The sequence below is a fragment of the Anomaloglossus baeobatrachus genome, chromosome 1, assembly GCF_048569485.1.
Source record: "Anomaloglossus baeobatrachus isolate aAnoBae1 chromosome 1, aAnoBae1.hap1, whole genome shotgun sequence".
In the NCBI taxonomy this organism is placed as follows: Eukaryota; Metazoa; Chordata; class Amphibia; order Anura; family Aromobatidae; genus Anomaloglossus; species Anomaloglossus baeobatrachus.
Genome location: NC_134353.1, coordinates 436,162,235 through 436,179,711, shown reverse-complemented (window position 1 = coordinate 436,179,711; position 17,477 = coordinate 436,162,235). Strand labels below are relative to the sequence as shown.

Here is a 17,477-nt window from a genome sequence, read left to right as displayed (position 1 = left end):
TCCAGTACCAAATATTAGTGGAGGTATAACAGCTGCCCCCCAACCCCAAGGTACGTTTGCTTTGATTTCACAGAAATTTGGTCACCCTGTTTCAGAGCCCCATCAGTTAAACATCCTATAAAATGAGCTGTAGAATCGATTGAAGCTTTATGGCTTGCAACTGTATCTGAGGTTTAATAAAATGTATTTAATTGCTCATTTTGGGAATCTAAATGCCTGATATAGAAACAGAGGACCAAAAAGTCTTTAAATTTGCCCACATAACTTCATATCCTAGGTCAACTGACTCAAATAAGCACTGCATAGGAAATACAAAATAGTATATTTTATTAGTTATCGAAAAATAGTGCACAGGTACACAGGGATAGAACATGTAAAACACAATGTACATACAAGGCAACGACATACGGTGAGTGAAAAAATTCCACACATCCACCCCTAGGTACATAAATCTGTGCTCAATTATGTTGCTCCAAGAGCAATAAATATATAATTACAGACATAGGAACAATCACCCATATGGTTACCTAAAAAAAATTTCCCATAAGGGATAATGAAACCCAGTTAGGGATCAGGCTGGGGAGAGTTCCATTTCAGAATGCAGTGTCCATCACAAACCGAGCAACCTTCTGCAGAGCTCACCTAGTTGTAAACAGCGTACCAGGGTGGGTGTGGGGAAAAGTCCCAACGTGTGCTTCGCATTCTTCCTCGGGGACTGTTTGGTTCAGTTGGCCTTCCATAACAACCTAACACCTGTACCCACCACCACTCCATTCATTGTCTATATGGGACACCTGGAGATATAACTGCTCATCTACCTTCATCACTCCATACACAATAAATAGAGCAGTGGTGCACATGCGTAGCCATTACACCATTCAAATGGGGGTCTTCAGAACGTTGTTCTTGGGTGCAGTGGAGCTACCTAGGTCTAACCCCTTAAACTACATATGAACTGCCCATAGATTTCAAACATCTGGCAGTCTACACCTTACTCTGCAATGCAATGTAAGTTGCTTGTATGAGATCATGCAGTGATTCCTCCTCCAGGCTTTCTTCGTGTGATCACTGGGCGCATGAAGAGAACAGGAGCTTCTGGGTCCTAAGAGACCCATTCAGCTCTGCTATTACCACTAGGGATGAGCAAACCCTCGGAGTGTGGGTTTGGCCGGACTTTAAAAGTTTGGCTGAGAACCTGAACTTGACCCCAAACCTCATATAAGCCCATGGGGACCTGAACTTTGGTGCTGTAAATTGTTTGTAGTTATGGCTAGGAGGCTGCAAAAGGAAGCAAAATGGGGGTAAAAACAGTATAATTGCTCTGCAATCAAATGTGGTAAGGCAATAACTAATGTGGGGTCTCCCTTATGTTCGATAACCAGCTTGATGAAGCAGACTGCTGCACCCTTCAGCTGTCTGCTTTACCTTAGCTGGTTATCTAAAATAGAAGACCCCATACTGTTTTTTTTTGTTTTTTTTTTGTTTTTTTTTTTAAGTTTTAGTTAAATAATATAAAAAAACGACACAACGTCCCCTCTTTTTTTTTTTTGATGACCAGATAAGGTAAGGCAGACTGATGGAGGATGCTATTATCTGGCAGGGAAGACCCATGGTTACTTGGCCCTTTCCATCCTAAAAATAGCTGCCTCCCTAGAAGTGGTACATCCATTAGATGCACCAGTACTGGCTCTATGCCTGGCTCCTCCCGATTGCCCTGGTGCTGTGGCAATTGGGGTAATACTTTTGGGTTGATGTCGGCTGAGTAATTGACAGCTCGCATCAAGCCCAGGGGTTAGTAATGGAGAGGCATCTTATCATACTCCCTCATTACTAACCCAGTAAGTGTACAGTTAAAAAAAACACACAAACTGGAAAAAATATTTTATTTGAAAGAATACTCCCTCATTTTGTTTTCAGATAAACTATTTTTTCCTGTGTGTATGTTTAACTGTATACTTACCGGGTTAGTAATGTAGGTGTCTGATAGCTGCCTCTCCATTACTAACCCCTGGGCTTCATGATAGCTGACGTCAACCCCAAAAGTTTTACCCTGATTGCCACGGCAACAGGGCAATCTGGAAAAGCCGGGCAAAGTTCCAGAATTGGCACATCCAATGGATGTATCTTCCGCATGCCAGAAAGCTTGTTGATTGGCTGTGCTGTTGCCTTTAACATATGAACAGCACTTGCACTTGGACATGGACTTTCGTGAAAAATCAATGTTGAAGTTTGAGCTCCGAACCCTAGGTGTCCAGTATGAACCCCAAACTTTACTTTTTGGGCTCGCTCGTCCCTCACTACCAGCCGGGCTTCTCCACACCTCATGGTTTTGCGCTGAAACTCTACACAAAATTGACTATTTGAAAGGATGGCTCACCCTTAGTAACATTGCGGAATCTAAAATTATCTTGGGTATGTGGGCCATTACTGAACTTCATTTATTATGGTTATGCTGTTGTTCATGTGCTAAAAGTTGTTTAGTAGAAACTTAGCAGTTATGCAGTATTATTTTGAATCTGAGCCATTTTCTAAAAATGTTTTTATGTTTGATCTATTCATTTCCTACTCGCAGGTCTCCGAATGTGGTTGGCCTGGAAGACGTGCCCCAAATCTCAGGAACCTCTACAGCATCTGTAAAAACATGCACTTGTGGCTGAAACAAAATCCCAAAAATGTCTGCATTGTACACTGTCTTGTGAGTAGATACACATTCCCCTTTAACAGTCAGTTGCACCCAAAATCCTTCTATTAGTCGCTGTACCTTGTTGTGACACATGCACTCAATGCAGTGTCCCGTGATGTACTGAGGAGGCAGGGAGTCCAAGCTAGGAAGCCACCGAAACGGACCATCCATCCAAACTTGAGGAAATAAGCTGCGGCTATTCATCTATTTTGTCTGCTATAAGTGATAAAGGGGACTTCACAATAGTGAAAGGCAACAAGCTACTGATGACACAGGAACTCAACTAAAAGAGCTAAGACTTTTCCTATTTACAAAAGGTCTTTTTCTCTTAAAGGGAACCTGTCAGGTAATTTGTGTTCTAACTTAGTAGTAGTGTGATGTGTGGCCTAGTAACTATTTTCTACCCATCCCTGTGTTGTAATATTGTGTAATGTGCATGTATAAAAATGTTTAATTACTTATGTGTACCTTATGTAAATGAGCAGGGGCTCTAGCCCCATGGGCATCGCATTGCCCTGTGGGCGTTTGCATGTTTTCAGTGGTAACACGCCCTTGTGGGCGTGATACCATTCATTTACATGAGCGTCGCTCTTTGAGATCCTGCGCGTGCGGTACATCACTCGTGTAAAATCCATGGTATCACGCCCACAGGGGCGTGATATCACAGAAAACATGCAGACGCCCACAGGGCTATGCAAAGCTCAGGGGACTAGAGCCCCTGCTCATTTACATAGGGTACACTTAAGTAATAATACATATTTTTATACATGCACATTACACAATATTACAACACAGGGATGGGTAGGAAGGGGTTACTAGGCCACACATCACCCTGCTTCTAGGTTAGAACACATAAATTACCTGACAGGTTCCCTTTAACACCTTTACCCCCGGGCAATTTTCAGTTTTTCATTTTGTTTTCTCCTCCCCTTCTTCCAAGAGCCATAACGTTATTTTTCTGTCAATCTCCATATGAGGCCTTGTTTTTTGCGAGACGAGTTGTACTTTTGAATGAAATCATTAGTTTTATCATATAGTTTACTGGAAAATGGGAAAAAAATTCCAAGTGAGGTAAAGTTGCAAAAACAAATGCAATTGCACGATTGTTTTTGGGGTCTTTTATTCACAGCGTTCACTATATGGTAAGACTGATGTGTCAGTATGATGCCTCATGTCGATACGAGTTCATAGATGCCAAACATGTGTATGTTTACTTTTATCTAAGGGGTTAAAACAATTCAGAAGTTTGTCCAAAAAAAAAGTAACGCTTGCTTTTGTCACCATTTTCTGTAGCGTTCTCATTTTCTGGGATCTGGGGTTCAGTAATGCTTATTTTTTGTATTTTAAGCTGGCGTTTTTAATGGTATCATTTTTGTGGAGATAGTACATTTTGATCGCTGGTTATTGCATTTTTTTTTTTTTCCATTTTTTTTTTTTTTTTAAAAAATTGTGTTTTATTTATTTTATTAATCCCCCTAGGGCAAATTATCACTGGACAGTCGGATTGCTTGTTCATTTCTCTTGATCAGAGCAGCATCGCTCTGATCAGGAGAAATGCTGCGTTTCTGTGAGAGTCAGCGCTCTGTCGGCTCTGACCCCGCGCTACCGTGGCAACACCAAGGCGCACCATGATCACATCATGGGGCTGCTGATGGCAGGGAACGGTGCGATCCCCACCGTGGCCCTTTAAATCATGTTGTCAGTATTCGACAGCGTAATCTAATTGGTTAACAGGCGCTCTGATCCACCAGCGTCTGTTAGCCACACTTCTATGTGCGGGGATTACCGCACGCTCGCCGCCGGAGCCAATGGTAACCACAGGGAGGCCACTAAGGATGTACAGTTACGTCCTTGGTCGTAAAGAGGTTAATTATTGTTCACAAATTAGTCTAAATCTGTGTTAGTGAACACTTCTTTGCCGAGATCCAAGATACCGTATTTTTCGCTTTATAAGACGCACCTGATTATAAGACGCACCCCCAAATTTGGTGAAGGAATAGAGAATTTTTTAATAAATGGGGTCCGTCTTATAATGCCAGTGTCCGTCTAACAAATCATATAGGGTATATGTCCCTCATAGCCCCCCCATCCTAAAATTAGCCCTCTGAATCTGGATATGGCCCAGTGATGCCACATGTCCCCTATGCCTGGCTCACATCCTCTATGGCTGGCACACGGCCCTCTATGGCTGGCACACGGCCCTCTGTGGCTGGCACACGGCCCCCTGTGGCTGGCACACGGCCCCCTGTGGCTGGCACACGGCCCCCTGTGGCTGGCACACGGCCCCCTGTGGCTGGCACACGGCCCCCTGTGGCTGGCACACGGCCCCCTGTGGCTGGCACACGGCCCCCTGTGGCTGGCACACGGCCCCCTGTGGCTGGCACACGGCCCCATGTGGCTGGCACACGGCCCCATGTGGCGGCACACGGCCCACTATTGCTGGCACACGGCCCCATGTGGCGGCACACGGCCCACTATTGCTGGCACACAGCTCCCTGTGTTAGATATCGCCCCATGCTGCTGCTTTTAGTAAAATAAACGCTTTCCTTACCTTCTCCAGCATTTTCCTGTCTCGTGTCCCCCTCCTCGGGGTTGAGCTCCGGCCTCCTGCATTTCCTGGTTCTTGGCCGGTCATGTGATCGGCACGGCAGAGTGAAATCTCTTGTGCCTTATCACAGCAGCAGGAGGGAGGCCGGGCAGACACGCTGGAGGAGGTGAGTAAAAAGTTTATTATTTTACTGTATGCAGCAGCATAGGGGCCATAGCTAACACAGGGGGAGGGGGCATGTGCAATCAAAGAAGGGTGCAGGCAGATATAATATACACTGCTGCCCCAGCCGATCGCCGCGGTGCACTTTCAGCACCATGGTGGTGGACAGCGGCTGTGCATATTATATGAGCGGGAGCAGGAGATCAAACGCTGCTGCTCCCAGCTTTCACAAGCCCCCCAGCAGAGCTCCAGAGCTGCCCGCACCTCCCCTGGACTCTGTAGTGTGTGTATATATATATATATATATATACACCCCCCCCCCCTGTATATTCGGATTATAAGACGCACCCCCTACTTTCCCCCAAAATTTGGGGGAACAAAAGTGCGTCTTATAAAGCGAAAAATACGGTAATCCATCTACCTCACAGGTGTGGCTAATCAAAATGCTGATTAGACAGCAGGATTATTGCACAGGTGTCCTTTAGGGTGCATGCCCACGATCAGTGTTTGCAGCGTTTTAGACGCAGCATACGTCAGCTGCGTCTAAAACACTGCGTTGTACAGTACAAGCATAGTGGACGGGATTTATAATAAATCCCGTGCCCACTGTGCTTGTTTTTTCCGCAGCAAACACTGACCTGCAGTACATGTTGCCAGACCGCAGCATGTCAATTGTTTGCTGCAGATTCGCATGCATCCTCCGTAGGGAGAACACAGCGAGGAGACCACAGCGCACTGAACCCTGATCATGGGTACAAACAGCTGTGGTCTCCTGCGGAGGAGACACGCGGCCCCGCAGGTCAGGACCCGCAGCATTCTGAATGCAGCGAGTTTTGATCGTGGGCACATACCTTTACGCTGGCCACAATAAAAGGCCACTCTAAAATTTGCAGTTTAATACTATTGCAGTGTCAGAAAATCGGTCAATATCCGCTGTGACCATCATTTTCCTCACACACTGCAAAATATCACCTTTCCAAAGAGTTGATCATTTTGTCAATAGTGGTCTCTGGAATGCTAGTCCACTAGTCTTCAATGGCTGTATGAAGTTGCTGGATATTGGCAGGAACTTGAACACGGTGTCAGATATGCAATATGAAAGAAATGGGGCGTTCAGCTTCCAGGAATTGTGTACAAATCCTTGCAACGTGGCTGTGCATTATCATACTGTAGCATGAGGTGATGGTCGTGGATGAATTGTTCACTGGCTTCAGGTTCTGGGGAAAGTATCTCAAAATGGCACCAATAAAATGCACCTGTGTTACGGTGTCTGTTACGACATCAAACTGCAATCAGGTGGAGACCCCAATGGAGGACAATAATCCTGCAGCTGAGCTTCCACAAGACAGTGGTACAAATAGCTTGTGTACAAATCCTTTGGTTATGCAACCTGATGCAGCAGCTGTCTGGGTGGCTGGCCTCAGACAATCTTGGTGTGAAGATGCTGGATGGGGAAGTCCTGGGCTAATGTGGACATGGTTTGCGGTTGTGAGTCTGGTTGGATGTACTTCCAGATTCTCTAAAACGCCTTTAGATACAGCTTATGGTAGAGAAATGAACATTCAAATTCACGGCCAACAGCTCTGGTGGACATTCCTGCAGTCAGCATGCCAATTGTACTCTCCCTCAAAGATTACAACATCTGTGGCATTCTGCTGTGTGATAAAACTGCACGTTATAAATTGGTCTTTTATTGTTGCCAGCCTAAGGCACACCTGTGCAATAATCATGTTGTCTTATCAGCATCTTGGTATACCACACTTATGAGGTTGATGGATTATTTTGGCAAAGAATTGCACAATAACACAGATTTAAACAAGTTTTACATCTTTGAGTTCAGCTCATGAAAATGGGAGCAAAAACAAGAGTTTTTCATATTATTGTGTGTGTGTGACCGACCAAAACTGTTGGCACCTTGGAAGGTGTTCCAAAAAAATTGAGAATTTCTCCCACAATTTGTCATTCACATGTTTATTTCCTTTAAGTGCAATGGAGCAACACAGAAAGGAGAAAAAAGTAAATTGGATATAATTTCTTACACAACCCCAAAAATGGGCCAAACAAAATTGTTGGTCTTCTCAACTTAATATTTGTTTGCAGTTATTTATTCCAAAGGGTGTGCAATCAATCGCTTCCTGTAACCATCAACAAGCTTCTTACACCTCTCACCTGGAATTTTGGACCACTTTTCTTTTGCAAACTGCTCCAGGTCTCTCATATTTGAAGGCGCCTTCTCCCAACAACAATTTTATGATGTCTCCACAGGTGTTCAATGGGATTTAGATCCAGACTCATTGCTGGCCACTTCAGAAGTCTCCAGCGCTATGTTTTCATCCATTTCTGGGGGGGGGCGTCTTGAAGTATGTTTGGGATCATTGTCCTTTTGGAACACCTTGACCTGGGATGGAAGCTAGGTTTTCTGACACTGGGCACTACATTACGACCTAAAATCCTTTGGTAATCTTCAGATTTCATGATGCCTTGCAAAGTCAAGGCACCCAGTGTCAGATACAGCAAGACAAGCTTATAGCATGTTTGAACCTCCACCATATTTGACTGCAGGTACTGAGTTTTTTTCTTTGTAGGCCTCATTCCGTTTTCGATAAACAGTAGAATTATGTGCTTTACTAAAAAGCTCTATCTTGGTTTCATCTGTCATCAAGAGCCTTTTCCAGGATGATTTTGGCTTACTCGCGTACATTTTGTCAAACTTTAATCTAGCTTTTTAGATCTGTGTGAGCAGTGGGGTCCTCTTTGGAAGCCTGCCATAGTATTTCATTTCATTCAAATGTCGACGGATATTTAACACTGGTGCCTACAGAACAGCTTGAATGTCTTTGGAACTTGATTGGGGCTGCTTATCCAACATCCAGACTATGCTGTGTTGCAACCTTTCATCAATTTTTCACTGCCATCTATGTCCAGCGAGATTAGCTACAGTGCCAATGGTTGTAAACCTCTTGATTATGTTGCACACTGTGGTCAAAGGAACATCAAGATCTCTGGAGATGGATTTACAACTTTGAGATTATTGATATTTTTCAGCAACTTTGGTTTTCCAGACCATTTGACAGTTGTCTTCTTCTCTTTCTGTTCTCCATGCTGAGTGTGGCACACACTGACACAATGCAAAGATTGAGTAAACTTCTCCCCTTTTTATCTGATTTCCAGTGATTTTCATATTGTCCCCACTGGTTACTTGCCACCTGTTTGAACGAACATCACAAGCTTGAAATAAAGTTGTTTAGCTGCAATTTTGGAAAGGTAAAAACAATTTTAGGGGCTTTGTGTGAAATTATGCCAAATTTGCCTTTTCCCCCCCCCCCCCTCTGTGTTTTGTGCTGTTCCAATACACAAAAAGAAAATGATCATGTATAGCTAAAAGTGTATAGCAAAACATGTAATTTCAATGTTTTTCTGGGAGAAATCTATTTGTGTGTGTGTGTGTGTGTGTGTGTGTGTGTGTATTTTATATATTAGGTATAGATGACGTATAGTAATATTCTTTAGTAAAAGTTACGGTTCATATATATTTTTTATGGCGGGTTACATTAGTTTAGGACCTCTCAAAAAATGCTTTATAGTCCTAAAATAGTGCCTTGTTTTGTACTAAATATTTGTCTCTTAGGATGGAAGAGCCGCATCTGCTGTTGTGGTTTGTTCTTTCCTGTGCTTCTGCCGCCTTTTTACCACTGCCGAAGCTGCTGTATATATGTTTAGCATGAAGAGATGTCCGCCTGGCATCTGGCCTTCTCATAAAAGGTAACATTTCATATTATTTTGGCTTCAGATACTAAAAATGTTTAATGTCTGTATATGCTATGAGACCTGACTGCTTGTGCTGCTTCTATTATCATGTTATGTGATGCATAATGTATGTGCATAAGACTTGTAGAGTGCACCTAAACTGAACTATGTTTTGTTAGTATGTTGCTTGATTCTCTTGTAAACATGTAAAGGAAACCTGGCACTTGATTCATGCTGTCCAGACCACGGGCGGCAAGAAATCAGTCTGGTTACACGATTGCAGCAGGTAGATTTGTTTCTGCCACTGTTTGACAATTCAGAAAAATTATAGTTTGAAGAGCCGGCATCGCTCCAATTGCCTACCAGGTCTCCTCCCATGTGCATACATGGCGAGACTCTAAATCACTTGCAGCAGTGATGTGAGAAGCTGGAAAGGTCTTCTCTCTGTCACTGTGGTCCCCAACTTGGATCTTTTTAAACTTTTTTTTTTTTATATATAACCTATGACATCCGAACAGAAAGAAATGATCCGCCCTTTAAGTACATGAAACATCCGGGATAAATGGTCAATACCTCTTCCAATCATGGGTTGGTTTAATTTCCTTACTAAGCCAAAGAAGGAAATAGAGGTCCATAATTAAATCGCCATAGAAAAAGCAAAACTCACCAAACTACATCTTTTGCATATATTGAGTTTGCATAACTAATGTCAATGCATAATCACAAACCATAAATATTAAAGATTATTAGTTTATGTGCATGATTACCAAAGAAGTTTATACAGAGATTTTATTAATGCTAAGGAACACACATGATTAAAACAAACCCCATAGAAACACACAAGAAAAAGCTGGTGCAGTGTGGTCAGTATATTGAAGTCAAGAGAAAGTGGTCAGTTCAATACAAATAAGTTTTTAGGGATACCAAAAAATCTTACCGGTATCTATAATAGAGTATGTATATATACACACCCAATCACAGGTTAAAGTGTCAGTGCAATGTACTCAATATTTAGCAATGTATATAATCAAACAGAGGCATTAGTACGGTGTTCATATACATGAATCCAAAAATCCCAATTAAAGTGACAGTGCATTATAAAGTGTCCATGAATCACAGTATACTTCGGGTTTTATAACATCACTAGTTCAGATTGAAAAACCACACTGCTACAATGCCACTATAAGGCTGCTTTCACACTACGTTTTTTTAGCATGTGTCATGAACGTTTTTTTGCTGCAAAAGCGGATCCTGTTTTTGCAAAGAAAAACGCATGCAAACACATGTGTTATTTTGCAGGATCCTGTCACTTTAAGTTTATGGGCGGGCATTGTAGTCGTGATCGGGAGTGAGGGGAACTGAACATGAAAGACTGGGAGCCGACATCTGATAGCTGTGGAGGCTCGTAACCAAGGTAAACATCAGGTAACTTGCTTGGATACCCGATATTTACATTGGTTACGAGCGTCTGCAGTTGCTAGGAGCCTGCTCCCTGCACACGTAACAAAGATAAACATCGGGTAACTAAGCCAGCGGTTACCCGATGTTTACCTCGGTTACGAGCGTCCTCCGCTCTCAGGCGGGGGAGAGTGGAGAGAGAGGGAGGGAGAGAGAGGGATAGAGAAGACTGATCATGCGAGGCTGGTTTCTGTGCATGCTTATTAGAGCAAGCAGGATCCTGTCTATCAGCATGCCAGCGTTCACATGCGTTTGCATGCTGTTTAGTCAGGATCCAGCAATTTGCAGTAATTGGACGCAGCTCAAAAAACGCTACAAGTAGCGTTTTTGAAAAAAGTTAAAAAACTGCAAGTCCCTGGATCCTTATTATAACGCACACAAACGCAGGTGAACGCATGTTGACGCAAGTCCATTGCAAATGCATTGAAATGAAAACGCATTTGCACTGGATCTGTTTTTGCGTTAGAAAATTCATGACGCATGTTAAAAAAACGTAGTGTGAAAGCAGCTTAAGGAGATTAAATTGCAGCCATGACACACACATCCTCCATTAGAGGCTGATATACATTGATAATGCTGTAACCTGGGTATGAATACCAGAAAATACTGACCAAAGACAACACTGCCCAGCACCTCACAAAACATAAAACAGAGAAAGATATTCAAAAAAGAGCACATGAACACGGGCAGCAACAAAAAATAATAGTAAATTGGAACACATCTAACATCATAAAAATGGTTTAAAGGTAACCAAATCATTCAAGCCTTTCAGTTTTTCAGACTCTAGCATGGTGATCCATCTAACCTCTTTCTGGGCTAGAGCTTTCTTATGATCACCACCCCTTGGGCCAGGATATATTATGTCAATTCCTCTGAATTTTAAAAGGCGCCAGTTACAATTATGTTTTTCCTTAGTGTCTAGGTATACTTTTTAGATCATCCAGTTCCTCTGGTTTCTCAATCTTGGCAGCTCTTTTGATGTCCCTTATGTGTTCGAGAACACGCACTCTAAATTCACGGGAAGTAAGGCCCAGATATATGAGCTCACAAGGGCACTTAGCCCAATAGACCTCAAATGTCATCCTGCAACTGATGTTATGAACTATTCTATAGTTCCTAGAATTCGAAGAATCATGAAAAGTAAACGCTCTTTCCTTTTGCGTACAGACTCCACAGTCCCCACAAAAATATGATCCCCATTTTCGTCCCTTAGACGAGCCCAAAAATGTGGAGGGAGGTGGAGTGTAATGACTCTGGAGAGCCATGACTCTGAAAGATATGGTAGTCAAGTCCTATAGCAGTAATGCAATACCAGAGTTTCCTTATACATTATTCGCTTTTTTTTGTGCAGCTATATGCATTTATCCAAGGGTGCTTGGATAAACCTATGGCGAAACGCGTCAGGGTGTCTGTGGTAACATACAGCATTTAATTATTTGGGATACTTATTATATCTGCATATGGCCGGGTATTTGTTTATGATGTAGTGTGTCAAGACTCCTATCTTTCCTTTTTTTGCCCATACTTTTACATTTGGATTCTAATGGCATTACTTACTGGTATTTATTTTTGATAGGTGTGTTACTTCCTGACACTCTTCATTATATACATTATATATCTTATACTTTTGGTATAATTAGCCATTGCATTATTATATCCGTTACGATTATTATAGTCATGCTGTCTCATTTCCATCTATTATCCATTTGCTAGGGAGGGTGTTCGTTTGGCATGGATCAACTTTTCAATATTTGATACATTTATCCTAGTAATTTTGTACGTGGCTACTTGCTTTTGTACATCAGGGTTTGTTTGGATGGGTAGTTTACCTGTTAATCTATTTTTTTCTCCCATGTCAGGTTTAACATTTATTGGTATAGTACTTATTACTGTTTACATCATGATAGACTTTACTGCCCATTGTTGTTACCTACTGTGGGATTATTACGATTACATTTTCTTGTGTATTGTTGTTCCTCCACATGTCATGTCTTGCTGTGCACATTTTTTATCATTTTATTATATATATTTTTTTATGCTTTAATAAAGATTTTCTAAAATTGCATTGTTGCAGTTTTGTAGGTTTAGATTGGGTTCACTGTGAACTACATAGCCATTATGATTTGTATTGGTTCTTTTTTGAGTAGCGATCAATATAGGTTTATAAACATTGGTCTACCTAAAATGACCTCCCACTTGGAAAAGAAAATGAGGATCCACCCGTGCAAACTGGCCATCCAAGAAGATTTTGTATAACAGTGAGACAGTATGTTCTGAAGAGACCTTCGCTAAGCAGAGTAATTCAAAGGGCATAAGTGGCTGAAAAACGTTTTCCTGAGGGGAGAGTGATCTCATGTAGCTCTGCAATTGTCTATGGAAAAACCACGCATCTTAAGGGGTTCTGGAGTCCTGAAAAAGGTCGTTGACTGGTATAATTGTGGACGGGGAACAAAGATCAGATATTTTAGGGCAATCAGTTCTACGCTTATGTAGGAAAGTAGTTCTGTTAAGCCCCTCTGGGAAGAGTAGGTTGTCATAAATAAGGATGAGGGGGCTAAGAACTGAGGAACGGCGTAAGGGTAAGTTCACACAGTGCGTTTTTCACGGCGTTTTTGCGGGTTTTTCGGGTGCGTTTTTGCCCAGAAAACTGCATGACTTTGCTTCCCCCAGCAAAGTCTGAGTTTTCATTTTTGCTGTCTGCACACAGCGTTTTTTTTCAGCTGCGTTTTTGTGGTGACCACAAAAACGCAGCATGTCAATTGTTCCCGCGTTTTTCACCGCGTTTTTCATCCATTGAGTGCAATGGGATGTTGAAAGAGGCAATGAGAAACGCAAATTATTACAGCTGCGTTTTGGTGCGTTTTGTTGCGTTTCTAACCACCAAAAACGCAGCTATAAACGCAGGAGGTGGGTAGTAAAGTGACATGTACAGGAAGAGGATTCCTTCTGTCAGTAAATACAGAAGCGTGAATCCTCCCGGTACCGTCACCGCCGCTTCCACCTCCAGTCCTGTGCATGTCTGCTCCCGTGCAGCGCCATGTCTGGGCGGGAGGTGGAGGCAGCTGCGAAATCAAAAGTGAACAGTAGAAAAAATTAATGTCATACTCACCTGTCTGCAGACTCCCGGTGCCATGCCCGCTCCCCGCTCCTTTCCCGGTAACGCCGCCGCTCCGGCTGTGTGCAGTCTCCCCGGGTACGTATGCCTGCAGGACCTGGCGATGGATCACCTGATGCAGTCACCTGATGCAGTCACCTGATCGTAAGTCTCGGGGTGACGCCGGCGCCTGGCCGGCTTAACCTATCAGCGGATGCCGTCAGGAGACTTCATCACTGATTACCGGCAGCTCCTGCAGCGATCGGATGGGATCAGACTCCGCTCCAGGAGCTGCCGGTAATCAGCACATAAGTGAGTATTTTTTTTTTTTTTTTGCACTGATGCATCAGCTGAATTGTATAAATGGCTTTTATACAATCAGCTGCTGTGTGATGTGATTCATATCCTGGAACCTGACACATCTGATCGCTTTGCCTTCCAGCAAACTGATCAGATGATATTGGATCCGGATTGGACGGCGCGGGACCCTTGACCCAGGATTACTGCGGAGGGTGGTTCTTTATTTCAATAAAGATGGAGTCACTAATTGTGTTGTGTTTTATTTCTAATAAAAATATTTTTCTGTGTGTTTGTTTTTTTTTTATCTGTCCTAGAAATTCATGGTGGCCATGTCTAATATTGGCGTGACACTATGAATTTTGGGCTTAGGGCCAGCTGATAATTTAAAGCTAGCCCTAACCCCATTATTACCCAGCGAGCCACCATCACCAGGGCAGCTGGAAGAGTTGGATACAGCGCCAGAAGATGGCGCTTCTATGAAAGCGCCATTTTCTGGGGTGGCTACGGACTGCAATTCGCAGCGGGGGTGCCCAGAAAGCATGGGCACCCTGCACTGTGGATTCCAATCCCCAGCTGCCTAGTTGTACCCGGCTGAACACAAAAATTAGGCGAAGCTCACGTCATTTTTTTTTTTTTTATTTCATGAAATTCATGAAATAATTAAAAAAAAAAAAAAAAAGCTTCTCTATATTTTTGGTTCCCAGCCGGGTACAAATAGGCAGCTGGGGGTTGGGGGAAGCCCGTACCTGCCTGCTGTACCCGGCTAGCATACAAAAATATAGCGAAGCCCACGTCATTTTTTTTGTTTGGGGGGGCAAAGAAATCCTGCATACAGTCGTGGAAGGAGGATGCTGAGCCTTGTAGTTTGACAGCTGCTGTCTGCTCTCCTGCATACACTATTGGATGGAGGATGCTGAGCCTTGTAGTTCTGCAGCTGCTGTCTGCTCTCCTGCATCCACTAGTGGAGAATGAAGAACATATGGAAGAAGGAAATGACATCAGACCTTTTTTTTTTTTTTCCCAACAATCTTTAATGGCAATCTTCACTGATAAAAAAGCGCAGAAAAATGCAGTGAGAAAAACGCAGCCCAAAACGCAGTAAAAACGCATGCGTTTTCTATGCGTTTTTAAAGACGCTGCGTTTCTGTGCGTTTTTATCGCTAAAAACGCACAAACGCAGCGTCGAAAAAAACGCAGTGTGTGCACATAACCTTGTCTAATGAAACAGGCTAGATTTTCGATAAGGAAGGAGGACGTTATGTGGGAGACAGGTGGAGCATGCTGAGACCATATAAGAACCAGAAGGCTGTATCTAGATATGTCATATTTCATGTCCACCCATCTCTTCTTGCCTCTGTGATGGAATTGGTCGAGTATACATGTTCCTATAGAAAAAAAAAAGAGAAAAATTGTTTGAAAAATACCTTGACTATAAATGAATAAATTGCAAGTGCTTAATAACAGGGTACTTAGTATATACATTTTTTCAAAAAGGTAAGAAGCTGTCCCACCTCGTCACGGTGTACCCATCTGGGACAGTCCCTAACAAACTAAAATTAAAAACATTTTCTGTACCTGACTTGTGTCTATCTAAACTCCAATGTGAATGGTAGCAAGTGGTCAGCTGGATCCCAGATTAAATACACAGCAAAGTGGGAAGCAAATTGATTGCCCAGTCTCACTATAAGGAGGGCTGCACCCCCATCTTGCACTAAAGCAAGAAAACAGACGAAAAACACCAAAATAAACTGAGCTGTAACAAATGTTCAGTAAACATGCAACATTACAAGCATGTGAATGGCAGCCTCAAGACTAGAAAAAAAAAAAAACAGCGAAAAATTGTTTGAAAAATACCTTGACTATAAATAAATAAATTGCAAGTGCTTAATAACAGGGTTCTTAGTATATACATTTTTGCAAAAAGGTAAGAAGCTGTCCCACCTCATCACGGTGTACCCATCTGGGACAGTCCCTAACAAACTAAAATTAATAACATTTCCTATAGAGGCCATACTTCCGAGGACTAGTGAGTAGCTGGAAGGACAGTCGCAGCCACTTAGATGCCCAGATACATTTATTAATTGGTTTCTTGAAATGAGAAAAGAAGGATACCGGGAGGCAGATGGTGAGGGTTTTGAAGAAATACAGGAAAATTGGCAAGACAGTCCATCTTAATTGCACTTCTCCTGCTGAACCAAAACAAGTGAAGTTTACTCCACTTTTTGAGGTTCTGTTCGGCAGAATGTAGAGCAGTAGCAAAATTCAGAGAATAGAGGCTTGCAACATGTGCTTAGATTTTGACTCCCATGTATGTGAGGGACTCTGCCATTTAAAGGGAAAAGATGTTCGCAATTGGGCTACGAGGGATTGAGGTAAATTTAATATTTATCTCCTGGTTTGTGAATTAATTGTGAAGTTTCTTAAATGTCCATGTTCCCGAAACTCCGACATTTTATGTGGAAGGCTAACTAAAGGGTAGGTGATGTACAAGTGAAGATCATCTGCGAATAAATAGAGGTTATGTTCTGTGGTCTTAAGAAGGACTCCCTTGCTTGAGTTATTTTTTATAGCTTCTGCCCAAAATTCCATACAGATAACATAAAGCAGGGGTGACAATGAACACCCTTGCCGTGTGCCCTTGTTGATCTGCAAGGCGACAACATGCCATTGACCTTAACTTAAGACATGGGACAGGAATAGAGAGCAGAAATTCTACTTAGCATTACATTTTAGATGACTATGTGACGGAGAGCCTGAAATAGGAATTCCCAGTGCACCCTGTCGAAGGCTTTTTCAGCATCTATGGAAATGATGCACATGGGAGAGGTCATCCCACCTACCTGTCCTATCAGAGATACAGTTTTGATGACATTGTCTCTAACTTCCCTGCCTAGGATGAACCCGACCTGGTCGGGATTTATCACTGTTGGTAGAAGGTTCCACTGCCTATTTGCGATTAGCTTGGAAAATAGCTTTAAGGCTATGTGCGCACGTGTGCGCTCTGCTCCGCACAGAAAAGGTGCGCTTCAGAGCGCAGCTGAAAAGCTGCGTTCTGAAGCGCATGGTGCCTGCAGAATTCGTGCGCTTTGCATGGTGCCTCTCCCTATAGGCAGCATGCAAAGCGCATGGAAGAAGGGACATGTCACTTCTTAGAACGCAGTGATTCGGGCAGCAGCCGAATCGCTGCGTTCTAATATGCCATGTGCGCACGGCTCCTGCACAATCTCCATAGACTGTGCAGGGGACACAAGACGCATGCAGTTACGCTGTGGTGCAGATCGCAGCGTAACTGCATGTAATACGCACATGTGCGCACATAGCCTATGTCTGTGTTTGAGGGAAATTGGGTGGTTGCTGCCACAGAGGGAGGTGTCCTTCCCTGGCTTAAGTTTAACAGAGCTGTGTGCTTTAAGTGCCTGGAGGCGAAAGGAACCACAAAGTGAGAAAAGAGTGCTCAAAGAAGATCCCAAAAGGTTATAAAAGCC

At 42.9% G+C, this 17,477-nt stretch overlaps 1 protein-coding gene across 2 annotated transcripts in view; it reads left to right on the top strand.

The window, feature by feature from the left end:
- The window catches only part of GAK (cyclin G associated kinase), a 414,917-nt gene that overhangs the window by 282,597 nt on the left and 114,843 nt on the right, over positions 1-17,477 (top strand). For both annotated transcript variants that reach the window (XM_075352640.1, XM_075352641.1), the window contains exons 14-15: positions 2,573-2,695; positions 9,022-9,155. In XM_075352640.1, coding sequence (XP_075208755.1) covers positions 2,573-2,695; positions 9,022-9,155 — 257 coding nt within the window. The remainder of the gene's footprint in view (positions 1-2,572; positions 2,696-9,021; positions 9,156-17,477) is intronic.